Below are 19,711 nucleotides of genomic sequence, written 5' to 3'. Positions count from 1 at the left end.
TTTACAAAAAAATCATGATAATTGACTGGTTAGTTGTATCAATGTTAGTGCAAAATTTGTGCTGAGTACACATTTTTAGATGTAAAAAACCAAGTTTAATATTCACTCGTAATGACATCAAATTGTGTCGATATATTTGGAATTAGAGATTATTTTATAAATCTCTGTCTATTTTGATTCATGTATTGCTCTTAAAGAACTTACTCATATATATACATATATATGCATTTATTCATTTGTTTTCTATTTCAGGAGAAAAAATCAACCATGAACTAGGATTGAATGCCGAATTAATTATATTTTTAATATTGTAAAATAAGTTATTTTGAGTTAAAGTTGTATATATTAAATTTTGTTATAAAATTATCTCAGGATTTTGTTATTTTGTAATAAAAGTTTACTTTGTGAAATTGTGTTCTTTTATTTTATTTTTAATCCAAATTTATTTTTCATCTAAAAAGTAAAAAACAATTCCATAATTATATCCTATTCATGTCCGGTTTATGTCCGGAATATCCCGCGCGGGATATCCTACAGAACGTCCCATAGGTGCGACATATTAACATGTTTCGGATAAGATCAGGATAAGCGGGATATCCGTAAGGCTATCGCAGGGACAATGAATGTCCGCGCGTGGATATCCTGTGGACGTTTTCCAGGATGTCTTGTGTTGTCTGGGGTGCATTCCATAGACCTTATAAAATACGTATATAGAATAAAAAGCTAACTATATATTGAATAATACCTTATGTCCAGGATTCTACAACTAATTTGTTCAATTTAGATTTCTATTATATACTAATATTAGTATATAATAGAAAATAATATCTGTTAGTGCTCGAAAAGGTGGAAATAATATTTCATTTTCCATTTTTTACCAGTAGCAACTTGTTTTGTTGTTGGTGACCCAAAAATATATATTTTTGGGCATATATCCCAGTAAACATGCGATATGGCCACAACATCGTGGCAATATTTTATTTAGGTCGTGTGACATGCGGTTCCCATATTCATTTTCCTCGATATTTAATGGATACGGCCGCAAATTTATGTAACTATCGAACAACTATCGAGGTTCGGTCTCTGGCGCACGTGGCGTTCGTGATACATGAAAATCGACGTTGACCCACATATGTTTGTTTATTATGATAAGACCGTCTGACGTAAGGCGTTCACCCCAGTCATGACGTCATTGGCGAATGAAAACGATTCGGTCATGACGTCATACAAAATGGCGACTCAGTTATGACGTAATAGCACCTGAAAGTGATGACGTAATGCAATTAATATTCTTTTCTGTACGAATAAGCATTTATTTACGTGAATAATAAGAAATTTTACAATATTTAAATATTACAAATTAGAATTGTAGTTTTGAAATTATAAAATTTTAACATGAACTATACTAGAAAACTTTTTACAAATTATTCAATCTTAACATATTAATAACAGTATATTTAATGAAAATTGTTGTATATCTAATGAACGTAATTCTATTTTTGGGGCGTGAAGTGTGAAGTGTTGCATAAGTATTCTATCGCCACTTCCTTATACATCAAACAGCCTGCCTATTTTTCATTATTTCATTCTATCGCCAGTTCATTGCATCAAATGCCAGGATACAGATTATGCACATATGACATACTGCCCCAAATTTTGGAAGTTTTCTAAAACAAATTCAAACATAATGTGATTTACTGTATATAATATAATATATATATACAGCTACCATATGTGTAGCTACCTACATGTTCAGTGTACAAATCTCCATCATCTTAAAGTCGCTTTTACACATACATTTTTAACACTGACTGATTTCATTCTATCGCCAGTTCAATACATCAAATGCGAGGATACAGGATATTCATATATGATGTACTTCTTGGAAGTTTTCTAAAACAATTTGAAACATAATGTGTTTTATTGAATCTAATAATATATATACCACTCCATATGTGTAGCAACTTACATATTCAGGAGACAAATCTAAATCGTCTTCGAGTCGCTTTTGCACATACATTTTTTTTAACCTGATTGAATTCATTATATCTTCAGTTCATTATACATCAATACATCAATCAAGTTCATGCATATATGACATACTGTTCCCAATTTTAGAGGTTTTCTAAAACAATTATAAATATAATGTATTTGTTACCAAATAATATATATACAGCAACTATATATGAATCAACATATGTATAAAGAAGATAAATCTCCATTATCTTCAATTTGCTCCTAAACATACATTATTTGAGCCTGTCTAAAGATCTGTATATTGTTCATCGTTTCATTCCAATTTTGTACGACTTCTGAAATAAATATGAACATGGCATACGTGTTTGCTGTTTATATATATTTGTATAGCTATTATATTTGTAGTGACTTACATATTCAAACAATCATTCTCGATCCGCTTCTCAACCGACTAATTTAAGAGATTTAAGAAGTGAGGTTATGTCGAACACATGGATATGTTAATGTCTTAATTTAGTAAAATAATTATTTTAACCTTGATAAACGATCCTTATTATTGTCCTCAGATTTTGTAAGATATGCTATTTGGTTACCTCCTTTGTCATCTAAAGAAATCGACATAAAATAACGTTTCTTCATCCCAGGATATAATGCACTAAATGGAATTCAAAATCGTGAAGTAATTACATATCTATATAAATAATATATGATATACTTACGGTGTCATTTTTCTACACTTTTCTACAATTATCACTATGAACAAGTTGCTTAACTAAACGAATGTAATTATTATACAAAAGAAAATATAACTTGATACATGACAAATTCCTGACATATTGCGCCATTTTGTATGCGGTTAGTTTAGCTTTCGTCAAAGGAACAGTCAAACCGCTTGAGTCGGTTCAGCCAGTGGCCACGGCGCGCTGATATAAAGCTTTCTTTGTATGGTCACACACACCAGCACACAACGCACACAACGCAGCGCACGACGCGTTTGCTTCACGCCGTGTGACGTCATTGATTATGCTTTGCATGTGTGCTAACACACACCAGCGCACGACATGTATCTCACATGAAATTCAACGATGTCATTACCCCCGACAGCGCGTGTTTATGTCTCGTGAGACAACTCAATGCGAGCTTTGCGTGTATTGTAACACACACAAGCGCACGCAAGTTTAAAATCCTCTTGTGGCGTAGATTCGATAACCGCATTATAATAACGATGTCGATATTATAGAAGATCACATCGCGTGTTTACTGGGATATATATCTGTTAGTGCTCAAAAAGGTGGAAATAATATTTCATTTTCCATTTTCTACCAGTAGCACCTTGCTTTGTTGTTGGTGACCCAAAAATATATATTTTGGGTCACCAAAATGGAACATGAAATATTATTTCCACCTTTTCGAGCACTAACAGACATTATTTTTACGTTATTTGTTATGAACAACATAGACAAGATCAGTGTAATTAGACTCATGTTAATTTTTTTTCCATATCTTTTTTTATATTTCCGACAAAAAGTGAGGTAGAAAAAAGGAGCCAATTTAACAATGATATCTGTCATTTCAATGATCTCTGCTAAATGATGAGCTAGGAAGTTGAAAATTGTATATCGATTTTTTTCGAAAAAGCCTATAAAATGGCATCAAAATCATTTAAATGCCAGGGTGGGGCCGATTCCGTATGGAAACACGCCCGTACCCTTTCTATAGCTTACTTATATACTTGAAATAATTTATATAATTCTTAGAAATGTCAGAAAAGGTCCTTTAATTCTAACTTCGCTTTATTAAGTTTCTATCATAAAATACATCATGGTATTTATTTTAACAAGTTAATTTAGGTGGAATACACCATCAAACAAATTTCATAGTAGTAGCTGGAAAGGCTGTACAAGGATGCCTGAAATTATATTCGAAACATGAATTGGGTCTTTATATGCTGTACATCTGAATAATGCAGAATTATCTTATCTAAGATTTTTATAGGTCAATATTCATGGGTCAACATCTTTTTAAGACAGTCAATGGCCTTGCATGTATGTTATTAATTTTGGGAACCCTGTGAAAAACTTAACATTTAACTCGCTGATGCTTCTAAAACAGCTCATTTACCTTTATAATGAATATAGTAACAAAAATGCATTTTGGTTCAAGTTTCTAATTGGAAGTATAAAATGCCATTTCATGATCGAGTACAGCTAGTTACCTATAAAATAGGAGAATTCTATATTTAAGGTATCTAAACCTTTTATGCGGGGTTGAAGTTTAATTGCTTGAAGTGCAAGCATACAAAATGTACTTGAAATGCATTGCAATTACAGATACTCAAGTTTTGAAAAAAGAGATCAATGTAAATGTACTGTTTAACTGGATATAAAAATAATTACGTTAAATTCTAATGTATAATAAAAATTAATTTAATAGTTATTGCCGAAGAAACATTAGTTATATATGAGAGCACAACTAAAAAAGTTTCTAAATTATGTAATCATTGATAGTTTTATTCATTCTGTCTTTTTAACACTCTTTGAAGTACATTTTAATGATATTTGTCATTTCAATGATCTCTGCTAAATGATGAGCTAGAAAGTTGAAAATTGTATTTCGATTCTTTTTGAAAAGGCCTATAAAATGGCATCAAAATCATTTAAATGCCAGGGTGGGGCTGATTCCGTATAGAAACACGCCCGTACCCTTTCTATAGCTTACTTATATACTTGAAATAATTTATATAATTCTTAGAAATGTCAGAAAAGGTCCTTTAATTCTAACTTCGCTTTATTAAGTTTCTATCATAAAATACATGGTATTTATTTTAACAAGTTAATTTAGGTGGAATACACCATCAAACAAATTTCATAGTAGTAGCTGGAAAGGCTGTACAAGGATGCCTGAAATTATATTCGAAAGATGAATTGGGTCTTTATATGCTGTACATCTGAATAATGCAGAATTATCTTATCTAAGATTTTTATAGGTCAATATTCATGGGTCAACATCTTTTTAAGACAGTCAATGGCCTTGCATGTATGTTATTAATTTTGGGAACCCTGTGAAAAACTTAACATTTAACTCGCTGATGCTTCTAAAACAGCTCATTTACCTTTATAATGAATATAGTAACAAAAATGCATTTTGGTTCAAGTTTCTAATTGGAAGTATAAAATGCCATTTCATGATCGAGTACAGCTAGTTACCTATAAAATAGGAGAATTCTATATTTAAGGTATCTAAACCTTTTATGCGGGGTTGAAGTTTAATTGCTTGAAGTGCAAGCATACAAAATGTACTTGAAATGCATTGCAATTACAGATACTCAAGTTTTGAAAAAAGAGATCAATGTAAATGTACTGTTTAACTGGATATAAAAATAATTACGTTAAATTCTAATGTATAATAAAAATTAATTTAATAGTTATTGCCGAAAAAACATTAGTTATATGAGAGCACAACTAAAAAAGTTTCTAAATTATGTAATCATTGATAGTTTTATTCATTCTGTCTTTTTAACACTCTTTGAAGTACATTTTAATGATATTTGTCATTTCAATGATCTCTGCTAAATGATGAGCTAGAAAGTTGAAAATTGTATTTCGATTCTTTTTGAAAAGGCCTATAAAATGGCATCAAAATCATTTAAATGCCAGGGTGGGGCTGATTCCGTATGAAAACACGCCCGTACCCTTTCTATAGCTCATGTATATGTCTGAAATAATTTATATAATTCTTAGAAATGTCAGAAAAGGTCCTTTAATTCTAATTTTGCTTTATTAAGTTTCTATCATAAAATACATGGTATTTATTTTAACAAGTTAATTTAGGTGGAATACACCATCAAAAAAATTTCATAGTAGTAGCTGGAAAGGCAGTGCAAGGATGCCTGAAATTATATTCGAAACATGAATTGGGTCCTCTATATGCTGTACACATCTGAATAATGCAGAATTATCTTATCTAAGATTTTTATGGGTCAATATTCATGGGCCAACATCTTTTTAAGACAGTCAATGGTCTTGCATGTATGTTATTAATTTTGGGAACCCTGTGAGAAATTTAACATTTAACTCTCTGATGCTTCTAAAACAGCTCATTTACCTTCATAATTAATATATGTAACAAAAATGCATTTTGGTTCAAGTTTCTAATTGGAAGTATAACATGCCATTGCATGATCGAGTACAGCTAGTTACCTATAAAATAGGAGAATTCTATATGGTAAGGTATCTAAACCTTTTATGCCAGGTTGAAGTTTAATTGCTTGAACTGCAAGCATACAAAATGTACTTGAAATGCGTTGCAATTACAGATACTCAGGTTTTGAAAAAAGAGATCAATGTAAATGTACTGTTTAACTGTATATAAAAATAATTACGTTAAATTCTAATGTATAATAAAAATTAATTTAATAGCTATCGCCGAAGGAACATTAGTTATACGAGATCACAACTAAAAAAGTTTCTAAATTATGTAATCATTGATAGTTTTATTCATTTTATCTTTTTAACACTCTTTGAAAGTACATTTTAACACTAAGTAAAATAATTATACAGATTTATTTACATTTCTCATGTGTATGTACTGTATGTATATGCTTTGTTGTTAAGCAAATCCTAATGGTATTATGAAAGAAAGAAGATCACCTGAGTCTTCCCAAGATGCTCGTTTTAGTTGAAATACTGTTACCCAAGCTGACAACAAAGCAATCCAAATAAAGGTTCCAATTGCAGAATAAATGACATCTACAATGAAAGTAATCAATAATATTATAATATCGTATATTTTTCATATATGAGTCATTTGTAAATAAATCTGAATACATTTTCTTATGTCTTTTTGTTGCTCAAAATAACTCTTCTTAAAGGCATCATCAAAAAACCATATAGAATTGATTGCCCAAACAAAAGGAAGTATTGCAAAACCAGCTGAAATAAATTTGAATGAACAACATTGAAATTTGTGACAAGTTTATTAAAGCCACACACCTCGAAAATACCATCGGCATAAATATAGTTTACGCTCATTCGATACTTTTGAAATATCCATTTTAGCTGATTTAATCAAAGATTTATAATTACGAAAAACAATATGAATATATTATATTTTACAATGACAATATATTCTCATATTGTCAATGCGGTAAACAACAAAACAAATGAGTGACTCAGGTAACTCCATAGACCTTATATTACATGGACTGCTAGTCGAGCGCATAAAAAGTGTCAAAAGATGTTCTATGGTATGAGGGTAAATTTGCGGCCGAGAAACCATAGATAAATAAGCATAAATAGATCGCTATCTCGGGCCATTTGACGTTACACTCATTTTAATATACGAATAGATCACTACATGGCAGCACATGTACATACAGTATGTAAATTAACCCCTGGTATTACTTCTACATTTGTACATAAAATCAATACAGCCCAAAAATCTGAAAAAAAATATTATTTGAAATAAGAACAAAACATACGAAATACAAAATATATTTTCAAATATATCACAGACATATTTTTGAAGAATTATAAACTAAACAGAAATAACTGACTACTATTAATTAAAATATATTACAGACATATTTTTAAAGTACTTATTCTATTAATATTCTAGAAATAACTTATTCATATTAATTACTTAATGACTAATAATAATATATTAAAAACTTAAAAACTAAGAAGTAAAAAGTGCAGGAGTATTGATGATGTAATGACAAATTTAGAAGGAATGACAAGTAATGCAATAATTTAAAAGCATAAAAAGAACAGCACATTTTTAAAAAAGAATGAATACTTTCCAAACAAAATAATCCTAAAAACAAAACATATATATTGATATCCAAATTGAGATAAAACTAAATTCCTAGGATTAAAATTCATTTATGAGACATTCTTGTTTATTATCTCTCCATTTAATAGTTATTTTGCTATCTAATCAATCATTAATAAAGTTATATTTGACGAAATTCTTGAATAGTTTCTGTATAAGGGTTTTTTTAAACGTAAGTAACCAAAACCCTGAACTACTTTTAATTTATACCAATTGTAGCTCAAATCTATCTATCGTTTTAATCCAGTTTTTATTGCAAGGAGGTTTAGTTAAAACTATAACTAAACCCTTGCGCTTTATAAACTGTCTGGTCTTTGAGTATGCTCTCTTAATTGAGACATTATCAAAATTCTTGCCCTTACATTTTAAGTTTCCGGAATATTTGAAAACTTCTCAGAACATTGTATACTCTGTTGGAATTTATCCTTTAAGTTATTGCATTGCATTTTAATTCCGAAACAAAATTTGATGTATCATACATCTTCTGGGTGTTAAGGCACTCCTACGCCTTATCATTGCATTCTGCGGCAATTTGCAGCTACCATCAAGGACTTCTATTGAATATATTGTTATATCATATTAATTGAAGATATTGTAATTATCATATTAAATATTTTTGCTGCAATTAGTATGAAAAAATACCTTTTCGGAAAACTGGTGTCAGAATAGGTGACTTTTAACCTGCACTTCACAATCTTAGAGGTGCTGCAAAAATCTTTTTCAAGGTGTTTAGGCTTCCATCTCCTAAGAACATAAGATTCATTTATTAATATTTTTTTGCAAATGTTATTGAAGTATTTAGAGTTATATTTACTTGTCCTTGTCCTTAGAGTTGCAGATTGTTCTTCTGGTTCTGTATCAGAGCATTCTCCAGTGACTTGAAAACTATTTTGTTATTGCCGTAAAGGAGACACTTCTATTTGGTTTCGATTTCAAATTATCGTTGATTTGTGCCACAAACCGAAGAGTTAGGTCATCCATTAAAAGATTATTCGCCCTCTGCATCCAAATTGAAAGCATCTTTATACACACAAGTTTTTACACACAAATATATATAATATATATTTACACAAATATATATATATATATATATATATATATATAACATTTTAATAGTATTGTGATGATACATATTCATTATATGCATAATACATCATTATAGACATGCATTTTTTTATTATATTTGGGGTTATAACAATTTGGCACATAACACTTTATCATTTTAACTTAATAATAAATGAAAAAAGTATTCACCAAAACATAATTATATATAAACAATCACAGAAAATCTCAACTACAATACGCGATGACAACTTGACAACTTATAGAAGATGGCCGATCAAATCAATGTAGATCAACAAGCCAGCTGCTAGATCAATGAAATTGGAAATCGTAGCGCCATCCTTCGAACTATTCAAATACCAATCCATTTCAAAACACGGTAATCTTCATTTGTTCGGAGATTATCGGCCATGCGAGAAACATCAAAAAAATACATACGAATGCATACATAGATAAGTAAACATCCATAGATACATCATAGATAAATAAGCATATTCGCCCAGAGTGTGATTGCAGCGCCGTAATAAATATAAACTAATTGTGACTATCAGTGGGTGGTTTTCATCATTTCATGGCTACTGAGGGCATGGATAAGTAAGCGTAAGTTCTCAACATTTGTTCGGAGAATACAGGCCATGACTGAGGGGTCCATTTGTAGTCGCAAATTTGGCGCTAGTGAGCCGATGAAAAAGTATTTTCAAATGTTTTATGTCGGTTACTAAGAAACGTCAGTGTTATTTTTGTGTCAGTTTACAAAATGGCGATTCTTGTTCGTTTGTGTTTGTATATTTGTTAATAAAGATTTCATTAGAAATTGCTCTCAAATGCATAGCAGCTCGACAATATGAATAGAACAGCTTCAAACTCATATGGAGGACTTAATTACGTAGTGCATTGACACATTAGTCTAATCATAATACACTTTAACGAAAGAGGCCAGTTCTAGGAAATTATGTAAGAAATCAAGTATAAGCTTCTATAAGAAAGATATATCACACAAATGGAAATCTTCAAGCTGTTTAAAATTGGATTACCACTTCACACGGATCTAATATGCTTGGGAGAAAATGAATTGCTTAAGAATGTCAAATTTATCACGGGAAGATTATTAGTTAATGAGAGTTAAGAATGACAGACGATGTAATGAACTAAGACTATAATGCATTATTTACTAAATTTCACTTAATATTTATATTAATAAGTAGAAAAAAGTGTAGAAGTTACTACAGTATATCTTCTTTTATCTATGGATGTGATATATAAACCGGTGTACATAGATAAGTAAACATAAATAGATCGCTATCTGAGACATTACCGCCATTTTAATATTTTTAGCGATCTGAAGAAGGCAGCACTTGTTCAGTATATAAATCAACCGCTGGTATTATTCCTAGATATGGTTCGCATACGTAATTCAAAATAAGAAAACCTAAATAATTTCTTATATTGGAAATGAGAAAAAAAAACATACGAAGTACAAAATATATTTTCAAGTATATCACAAACATGTTTACATAATAATAAATTTTTTTATAAATGTAATAATCAATATATACATAATAATAAGTATTATAATTTTACAATTATAAGTAACTAAAAAAAGTATTCACAATGGTATGATAAATTTACAAGGAACAATCAATATGAATTACTGAATGATCAATAATATATAGCAACTACACAGAGATTATGTAGAAGCATTTACAATAAAATGTTAAACTTAAAAATAACGATCAATATGAATTACTTAATGATCAATAATATATAGCAACTACACTGAGATTGTGTAGAAGCATTTACAATAAAATGTTAAACTTAAAAGTAACGATCAATATGAATTACTTAATGATCAATAATAATTAACAACCAGACAAAGATTGTGTAGAAGCATTTACAATAAAATGTTAAACTTAAAAGTAGCGATCAATATGAATTACTTAATGATCAATAATATATAACAACTAGACAGAAATATTGTAAAAGTTTTCATAAGTATAATGAATTTACACGAACTGACTAATATTAATTTCTTAATGACTAATATTAATATATTAAAAAGAGAAGAAAAAGTATAGAGTCTAAGAATGTAGTATATAGAGTATATAAAAAGATAATGGAATAGTATAATTAGAAGAAATGACAAATAATGAACAAATTTAAAAAGTTAAATCCTGCAGACATAAAATATATATATTGATATCAAAATTGATAGAAAACTAAATTCCAAGAATTAAAATTCATTTATGAGTCATGCTTCTTTAACATTAACTTTGCATTTGATAGTTATTAACTTCCCGAAGGAGAAGTTTATGTTTTCATCAAAAAATCCGATTCGCTAATTTTATGTTTTCTCGACGTTTCAAGCCATTCTGAATCGAATGAGACCAAATTTGGAAAAAGTATGTGTGTGTGTGTGTGTGTGTGTGTGTGTGTGTGCGTGTGCACCAACAGATTTTTTGCCGTAAATCGCCGTTTTCTCAAAAACGGCTGGACCGATTTCAAAAATTTAAAAGCCATTTGATGTATCTCGACGAGGACTATTGTTTGTCAGTTTTGTGCGACGATCGGCCAAACCGTTTCTTCGTAAATAGCAGAGAAGTGAAAACTCTTTCGTCCACGTTTTAGCCCGCAGTTATGAATCGATTTTGAAAATTCAAAAACCGTTCGAAAGATATTGGTTGGGAATCGTGCTGATTAGTTTTTGGTAGAGATCGGCCGGGTCGTTTTCTTGTAATAAAGTTTAAAAAAAAAAAAATTTCGACGATTTTTATGATTATTTTTTTGACGATAGATACCATAGTCTTCTATATCATACTAAAATATTACGGCCCTACGACAACTGGTTCAGCTTTAAAAATTCGTCAAAGTTTGCAAAAATCAGTATGGTCTTTTTGGCATTTGTCAAAATTAGACTTTGGATCGACGTTTTCTCAAAAACGCCTGAACCGATTTTAGAAATTTAAAAGCCATTTGATGTATTTCGGTGAGGACTATCGTTTGTCAGTTTTGTGCAACGATCTGACAAGCCGTTTCTTTGTAATTCAAAAAAACTTTTCGTACACATTTAAGCTCATCCTACCGAACCGATTTTAAAAAATCAAAAACTGTTCGAAAGATATTAGTTGGGAATGATACTGATTAATTTTAGGTGAAAATCTACCGAGCCGTTTTCTTGTAATTAACTGTTGAAAAAAAATTTAAGCCGATTTTCATGGCACTTTTTTGGCGATATACATCATGGTCTTATAGAACTTACTGTAATATATGGCCTTACGACAAGAAGTTTAATTTTACAAATTCGTCAAAGTTTTCTAAAATTATTATTGTTTTTTTCAAAGTAGGATTGATAAAGAATATTATTTACACATTTTTTTGATTAAGTCGATTATTTACACATATCGGGAAGTTCATGTAACTTGCCTCAAGGCTAAATACCAAACCAACTAGTTTTGCTTTCCAATCAATCATTAATAAAGTTGCATTCTACAATATCTTGAATTTCTTATGATTCGATTGTGTCAATAGAACAGTGCAGCAGTCCTTTCGGCTGGAATGTTAAGAATATTTCTGAGCATTTTATACTCTGTTGCAATTTATACCTTAAATAATTGCATTGTTTGTCTATCCTTCTTAACTCCCTCAACATATAATGGATGTGTCATACATTTTACATGCCCTCGGAATGAAGACACTCCTATCCTTAGTCACTAGATTCTGCTGCAATTGGTATTCCCAAGAACATCTAATAAACATAACATGTTGTAATATAATATCAAGTCGTAATAGCAAATGGTATTAAAATATTCAGAATTATTATTACCTTTTCCACTGGAGTTGCAGAGTGTTCTCCTGGTCATTATAGACATGAGAACTATTCTGTGAAATATAATTGGACATTTCTAATTTGTTCACTTCATTAAGCCGGAAAGAAGTGCATTTTTATATTATTTCTGAAGTTACCACAAGTTGGTGCGTTACATTTTGCCATATTAAATTTCACATAAATGCTTACTTGAATACAATTAATTACAGAAACAATATCGAACCACAAACTTTGATACAAAATGACGAATGGCAAATCTAAGCGAGTAATTTTGACATTTGAAACCATCATATTTTGAATTTAGTAGCGACATCTTTTTTTTGCTAAAAAACTGTAGTCCTTTCCAAAACAGGGTAATATACATTTGTTCGGAGATAACTCCCCATGCCGGTGTATTGCAGTGTATTTGTTGATTTATATTTCGATTTGATTGTATATTTATCATAATATAATATTATCTAGTATATTTTTGTTATTATTGTACTATTACAAAACATAATACGATTGTAATACCAAATTTAGTTTCAAATACCCGTGTACTATAACTCATTAATTTTCATTTCAAATTTTGCGCCATTAATTGTGCCAAAAGCAGCGCCATCACGTCGAGCGGAGGACCCTTTAGGTATTCTGTGAATGTAATGGTCATTATATTATCAAGGTATTATTATATTGTCTAGGGTAATGGTAATAACCAAGAAAAGCGGACAATTTATATCACGGTAGAACGGAGTAAATGCAGAAAACCTCTTGTAAATTCTTGTGAAATATGATAAATTTTTGTCAGTTTGGCTATTATTATGTTTTTGCAAAACCTACAATTAGGAAACTTAAGTCGATCTTGTGAGTACCCTCTGTCTGTGCCATATCGCTGTCAAAATCATTAGTTATCTGCGTTTTTTTTTTTTTTGACAAGTAAACAAAAATTAATATATTTTTAGGTAAACTTATCTTGTTAATAACATAGAATGGACGTCCACACCCCAGTAGACGTGATTAATAAGGTATAATAACTAAAATCTAAAGCTGAATATATTTTAAAATTTACATAATATATATATATATATATATATATATATATATATATATATATATATATATACAGGGTGCTTCAAAAAAATGTATACACACTTTGAACGTCAATAGAAAATTTATTTACTGTTCTACAAAGTTAAATTTCAGGAAAATAGAAAGCTGAAAGTCGAATGTAAATGAAACACAAATAACAAATGTTAATACTGTTCAAATTGTGACCTGCAGCGTCAATACAATTCTGAGTACGAGTCATTGATTTTGTACATCACAAGATTGCAATTTTGTGAATGGATTCAGGAGATGGTGAAACGTGAATCGGGATTTATGGGTAGCATCATTTAGCCCCGCACTATCACAGGGACGTACGAGCTTACCTGGATCAAAATTTGTCGCGCCAGTGGATAGGACACAGGGGGCCAGTTGAGTTTCCAGCACGCTCTCCAGACCTTGCACCACTGGATTTCTTCTTGTGGGGCACAGTAAAAGATGAGGTGTACAAACGTAAACCATGTAACCTAGACATTGTTTGGAATGAGATTCAAGCAGTGGGTGACTCATACTCAGAATTGTATTACCACTGCAGGTCACCAATTTGAACATTATTGAAATTTGATATTTATGTTTCATTTACATTGGACTTTCAGCTTTCTATTTTTCTGAAATTTAACTTTGTAGAACAGTAAATAAATTTTCTATGGAAGTTCTATGAAAGTGTTTATACATTTTTTTGAAGCACCCTGTATATATATATATATTTATATATGTATATATATATATATATATATATATATATATTTATATATATGTTAAATTTTAATAATTTTGATGTTGAGAGATGATACATCGGACAACGTGCTTTGCGACATTTACTATACAATAAAAAATTCGTTTTAAAATTTTATATAATTTTTCCGATTTAAAGTGACAAGAATTGTTTTCATTGTGCATTGGTGAACAATTGACACGAAACAATATGTCGAAACGTATGGAAACAATAAAAATGTTATAAGTTTATATAAGTTTTCAATTGATGTATTGCCCTGAAGACTGAATCTCATATATATATATATATATATATATATATATATATATATATATATATATATATATATATATATATATATATATGATAGTTTTGTCTACGTTGATACATATTTGTAATATTTTTGCAGCCCAACCGTCGAATTAAAAAAAGGTTAAATAACAAAATTATTTATTCCATTATAAGTTTCGACACTTGATGTGTGTCATCATTCAATAATCTAAAAAACATATAACATAAATACAAAGTTGATGATAAATATAAATATATAAAAAGGAGGAAATTATACATACCAAACCAAGAAAAACAACAGAAAAAATTATGATCTAAAATTGATTGAACACTAAATTTGTGTAAAATAATAAAATACTATTATATTAACAAACGAGAAATAAAGGAGCACATATTTCCCTCCTATATTTAATGTTATTGATAGCGGCGCATTGTGGACACTGTTCAAGGTTACTACGCAGTGTAGTCAAGCAAATGTAATGAAGGAGTGGGAGCGAGTTGTGAGAAACGAAAGAAAAACAGAGAAGAAATATAACTAACAAAATATTTTGGGGCTGCAAAAATATTACATACTAGCTGACGCGGCAAACGTTGTTTTGCTAAGTAAGGTATATTCTAAAGAATTCTAGAGAATCAAAAATATTAATACTTTAAGTGTATAAGGATGAGTTGTTTTAATGCAATATAATACAATGATGAATTATAAAAACAATGAACCTCATTAGTTTATCTATACTTTGTCAATACAATCAAACTGGAAGATTTATACACTTTCTATAGAAAACATAGTATAATCTATCCAAGTCTTTTTTGGTCTTTCAACTTATTGATTACGTTTCAAGTTTTTCAGATTCTTTTTGGATTCTGGATTTTGTGTATAATTGTTAATAATACTACTGAGCTTATACACAATTTTCAAATTTTTGCGAGGAGAGATAGAAAATGAATTAAGTATTTCTTCTTTGACCTGATTTTTGAAGAGTTTCAAGTAACATTCGATAAATTAAAGTAAATTTAATAAAAAGTATGTATGTAGAGCAGGGCAAAGCACAAAGGTCCAATTTGATTTTGAGCAAATATAAACTATATTGTAAATAACAATTATATCACAATAAATTACACATATCAAACGAACAATTATCTAACTACGTTCAGTAAACTGCCTTCTACTTCATCATTGTAGAAATGTGCTTTTTTGATGTCTTTCAAAAATTTGTTATTTAGACCTTTTTACCCTTTAGGCGTGGTAACTTGCGCCTTAACTTAAGCCTTATTATAATTTTAAATGTATTTTACAAAATAATTACATTTTTAACTAATGCTAGAAAACTACCAACGGAAGAAAATACTTTTATTATGGATTTTCAAAGAGAACCGTTTATCTCCCTCATTTCAAAGATTACCGTTTTCAAATCAAGGTTATAGCTGGTTATACATATTTTTGCCTGTACATGTAATGCTTGACTTTACTAATTTTTGACACATCGGTGGTGGACCTTTTTAACCCCGGACCTTCATATATTACTATCTATTCTTCGATAAATTCTGGAAAATTATAATTTGATCGATACCTAATTTAGGTTCTGAATTTAAATAACATAAATAAAAAATAATATAACCTAGAAAATGTTTTATAAATACCAATGAGTATATAATCATACAAATGAGATCTTTCAGAGCACCGTGTTTAAGAAAAATATGCCAAAAAGTGCATTTTCATATTAACATTTCAAAAAAGTTGATATTTTGAGTCTCTAGTAACACTTGCGGCCCGTTTACTAACGTTTTTGTATATAAATAAAACTACAAACAAAACTACTTACTACAATTTAATCATAATTAAATCATAATCATCTGTCAAAAACGTTTGACATTTCACGTATTAGCCACTGTCCATTGTTTTATTTCAATTACGCTTCTGCAAAAATTTTCAAATTAAAAATGTGAAGTTTTTACGCGATTTTGAAATAATATCTCACCTTTCCGACCATCTCTGGATTGGCACGAATTTTTCAAGACTAAGACTGTTCAAATCGGTTTAGCCGTTTTCGAGTTTTACTAAGACATTTGAAAAAGAGCTGCATTTATATATATATATATATATATATATATATATATATATATATTGAAATATGTGAGTTTGGTGTTGATATATATTTTGATGAGTTATTTAGAATCGGGCAGTAACACCAAGTAAAGAAAAAAAACTAAAGTAGTTTTTAAATACTTTATTTATCCATACGTTTCGGTCTTCATCGAGACCGTCATTCAGTGGAAAACTAAAAGATTTTATATGATGTAGGAGGCAATAATATAAAGTTATAACTTATATATAAGTACTTACAGAATTAATTATACAAAAATACACTACACTATTACACTGTGATAACCAGGCTATTAATAATTGGAACATTTAAACTAATTAATTTTTTTAGACAATTTTTGCTTACATTCTAGTGTGTACAAATTGACTAACGTCTAAAAACTGAATGAATTGTGTTTACAATTTTTTTGAGAAAGTGTAAAAAAGACCGGCAGACATATGTTTTTTGTAAAATAATAAAATAATAAAAATACACGCTTCATTCAGATATGGTGGTGTTTTTGAAAATAGTCGTGAGTTATTTTATAGTCATAAATTTATGGCTGTATCCTTGTGTAAAGATATTAAGCAACCTTCGCTAAATCGTCTTTTAAATAAATTATTTTCGAAATGTAGGATCGTGGGATTGGAAAAATCAATGCTATGTTTGAGTTCATTGATATGATCTGTTAATTGTGTTTTATACTGATTTTTATTTTTTGAATTGTTTTTGTGTTGAGATGTTCTTTTGTGCAGGTTCTGACTAGTTTCACCTATGTAAACGCAATTACAATCTAGACAATTAAGCTTATAAACTAGATTACTTAAGATTCTTGGGTTAAATTTTGATTTTAATTTTGTAAAAAGAGTTGAAAAAGTATTTTCGGAAGTACAAACTACTCTAATATTATTTTTATTGAAAAGTTTTCTCCACGGGTAATATAATTCTTTGATGAAAGGTAAACTTATAGTTCCGACGTAGTTTTCAAGGTTTGGGTTATTAATTAAATTATTGTGACGGTTTTGGAGATATAAGATTCTATTTTTTGTTATGGATTGGATGAGGTGTTGTGGGTAGGAGTTTTTGGTTAGGATTTGTGAAATGAGAGAGAGATTCTTTCTTAAAAATTTACTGTGTGATAATAATAATGCGTGGTCAATTAAGTTTATGATTGTGCCTATTTTGATAGAGAGGGGGTGGTAAGAGTGGTAATTAAGATATCGGCCTGAGTATGTTGGTTTGTGATACCAATCAGTTATTATATTATTATTTTCGCGAAAGAGTTGTACATCTAAGAAACTGATAGATTTATTATTTTCTAATTCATAAGTGAATTGTAGATGTTGGTTGTGGGCATTAAAAGAATTTACCAGAGTTGTTGTGTCACTGTTTGGGATGCATGTTATGATGTCATCAACATATCGATAGTAAAAAATTTGTTTATTGTAGGAATTTAAAATTGCGTATTCTATGTGTTGAAGGGCTATTTCAGCTAAAGATGGGGAGGCTGGAGATCCCATTGGTGTACCAAATGTTTGGAAGTAGAATTTACTATCGAACTCAAAATATGTGTTAGAAATTAAAAATTTAATTGTTTCTCGAAACCAGTGTAGGGAAATTGTGGTGTGGAAGGATATATCGTGCCATTTTTTAGTTATGGCTTCAAGGATAAGGTCTAATGGAACGTTTGTAAACAATGATACTACGTCTAAACTAATTAAAACGTTATCATTTGGAACTGTAATTTGTTTAAGTTTTTCGACAAACTCGAAAGAATTTTTTATGTGAAATGGGGATTGTTTAGTGACAGGAGTTATGGAATTGTTTATATATCTTGATAATTTATAAAGTGGTGAGTTAATGTCTGATACAATAGGACGGAAAGGTAAATTAGGTTTATGGATTTTGGGAAGACAGTATAATCTTGGGTGGTAAGGATGTAAGTTTTTTAAACTTGAAGCTGTGTCTTTGGGTAACTGTTTATTAGTAACGAGTTTGTCGATAAACTTGTGGCAACTACGGTTTATGTGATCTGTAGGATCATTAACAGCGATGTTGTAAGTTTTTTGGTCTGAGAGTAAATTCGAAACTTTATCTAGGTAATCTTTTTTGTTTAACACAACGGTTACATTTCCTTTATCGGCTCTAGTAATAATGATTTCAGGATTATTTTTCAAAAAAAGTTTACATTGTTTCAGATCTTTTAAGATATAGTTATAGTCAAGGTTTGTGCATGAGGATTTTGTAAATGAGATGAGTTTTTTGCAAAAGATGGATCTGGTTAAATTTTGATATTTAGATTCTTTAATTTGTTGTAAACAATTTTCTAGGTTACTGATAATCTTAATGAAATTGAATTTGTGAGAATTGATAGGAACCGCAAAATTCGGGCCTAGGGCAAAAATATAACGTAACCTTTCAGGGATGTCAACGTTTGAAAAATTCTTTAACCATTTATTTATGGTGCTATCGTCTAATGTGATTTGCGTTGTTTCTAATTTTTGTTGATATAATTTTTCATATTTGTTTTTATAAGAATTTTTAAGTTTTGATGAAAGTTTATTATTTCTGAGTTTTTCAAAATAAAAGAAGTTATTTAAAATTTCGATTTCCAAAACCGTCACAATAATTTAATTAATAACCCAAACCTTGAAAACTACGTCGGAACTATAAGTTTACCTTTCATCAAAGAATTATATTACCCGTGGAGAAAACTTTTCAATAAAAATAATATTAGAGTAGTTTGTACTTCCGAAAATACTTTTTCAACTCTTTTTACAAAATTAAAATCAAAATTTAACCCAAGAATCTTAAGTAATCTAGTTTATAAGCTTAATTGTCTAG

At 29.6% G+C, this 19,711-nt stretch overlaps 2 protein-coding genes and 2 long non-coding RNA genes across 6 annotated transcripts in view; 1 reads left to right on the top strand and 3 right to left on the bottom strand.

Annotated features, from left to right (window-relative positions):
• Window positions 1-1,372: 1,372 nt before the first annotated feature.
• LOC113370403 lies at window positions 1,373-2,881 on the bottom strand. Of its 2 annotated transcripts, XR_003366563.1 has the most exons (7): window positions 2,697-2,881; window positions 2,513-2,632; window positions 2,391-2,428; window positions 2,249-2,312; window positions 1,970-2,125; window positions 1,749-1,893; window positions 1,375-1,667 (listed from the first exon to the last, which is right to left on the bottom strand). It is a non-coding gene; the product is annotated as an uncharacterized LOC113370403 (long non-coding RNA). The 2 variants fall into 2 exon arrangements; XR_003366562.1 differs by having other exon boundaries at window positions 1,373-1,667; window positions 2,391-2,632.
• A 2,982-nt stretch (window positions 2,882-5,863) lies between these two features.
• LOC113370606 (gamma-secretase subunit pen-2) lies at window positions 5,864-7,153 on the bottom strand. 2 transcript variants are annotated; one of them, XM_026611299.1, is made up of 4 exons: window positions 6,969-7,153; window positions 6,804-6,908; window positions 6,547-6,725; window positions 5,864-6,028 (listed from the first exon to the last, which is right to left on the bottom strand). In XM_026611299.1, the coding sequence occupies exons 1-3, from the start codon at window positions 7,027-7,029 to the stop codon at window positions 6,586-6,588; spliced, it is 306 nt and encodes a 101-aa protein (XP_026467084.1). In that variant the 5' UTR covers window positions 7,030-7,153; the 3' UTR covers window positions 5,864-6,028; window positions 6,547-6,585. The 2 variants fall into 2 exon arrangements, with proteins under 2 accessions (XP_026467084.1, XP_026467085.1); XM_026611300.1 differs by lacking the exon at window positions 5,864-6,028 and having other exon boundaries at window positions 6,456-6,725.
• Window positions 7,154-8,267: 1,114 nt separating this feature from the next.
• Window positions 8,268-8,809, bottom strand: LOC113371582. The gene is made up of 3 exons (XR_003366636.1): window positions 8,624-8,809; window positions 8,452-8,553; window positions 8,268-8,363 (listed from the first exon to the last, which is right to left on the bottom strand). It is a non-coding gene; the product is annotated as an uncharacterized LOC113371582 (long non-coding RNA).
• A 4,534-nt stretch (window positions 8,810-13,343) lies between these two features.
• LOC113369991 (RING finger protein 121) overlaps window positions 13,344-19,711 on the top strand; it is a 71,871-nt gene continuing 65,503 nt past the window's right edge. Inside the window, exons 1-2 of the mRNA XM_026610628.1 lie at window positions 13,344-13,537; window positions 13,636-13,698. Of these exons, the coding sequence (XP_026466413.1) occupies window positions 13,663-13,698 (36 nt within the window). The 5' untranslated portion in view covers window positions 13,344-13,537; window positions 13,636-13,662. The remainder of the gene's footprint in view (window positions 13,538-13,635; window positions 13,699-19,711) is intronic.

Source organism: Ctenocephalides felis, unplaced genomic scaffold (assembly GCF_003426905.1).
Source record: "Ctenocephalides felis isolate EL2017-DRISC unplaced genomic scaffold, ASM342690v1 CF-g0.4_SCAFFOLD_01492, whole genome shotgun sequence".
NCBI classification, from domain to species: domain Eukaryota; kingdom Metazoa; phylum Arthropoda; class Insecta; order Siphonaptera; family Pulicidae; genus Ctenocephalides; species Ctenocephalides felis.
This window is presented reverse-complemented; position numbering and strand designations above follow the sequence as displayed.

Bases quoted from the DNA above. Each gene is read 5' to 3' on its own strand.
- LOC113370606 (XM_026611299.1), bottom strand. From the start codon at position 7,029: ATGGATATTTCAAAAGTATCGAATGAGCGTAAACTATATTTATGCCGA. The intron at 6,909-6,968 runs GTGTGTGGCTTT...AATTTATTTCAG, and splicing joins ATGCCGATGGTATTTTCGAG to CTGGTTTTGCAATACTTCCT. The intron at 6,726-6,803 runs GTATTCAGATTT...CTTTCATTGTAG, and splicing joins ACAAAAAGACATAAGAAAAT to ATGTCATTTATTCTGCAATT.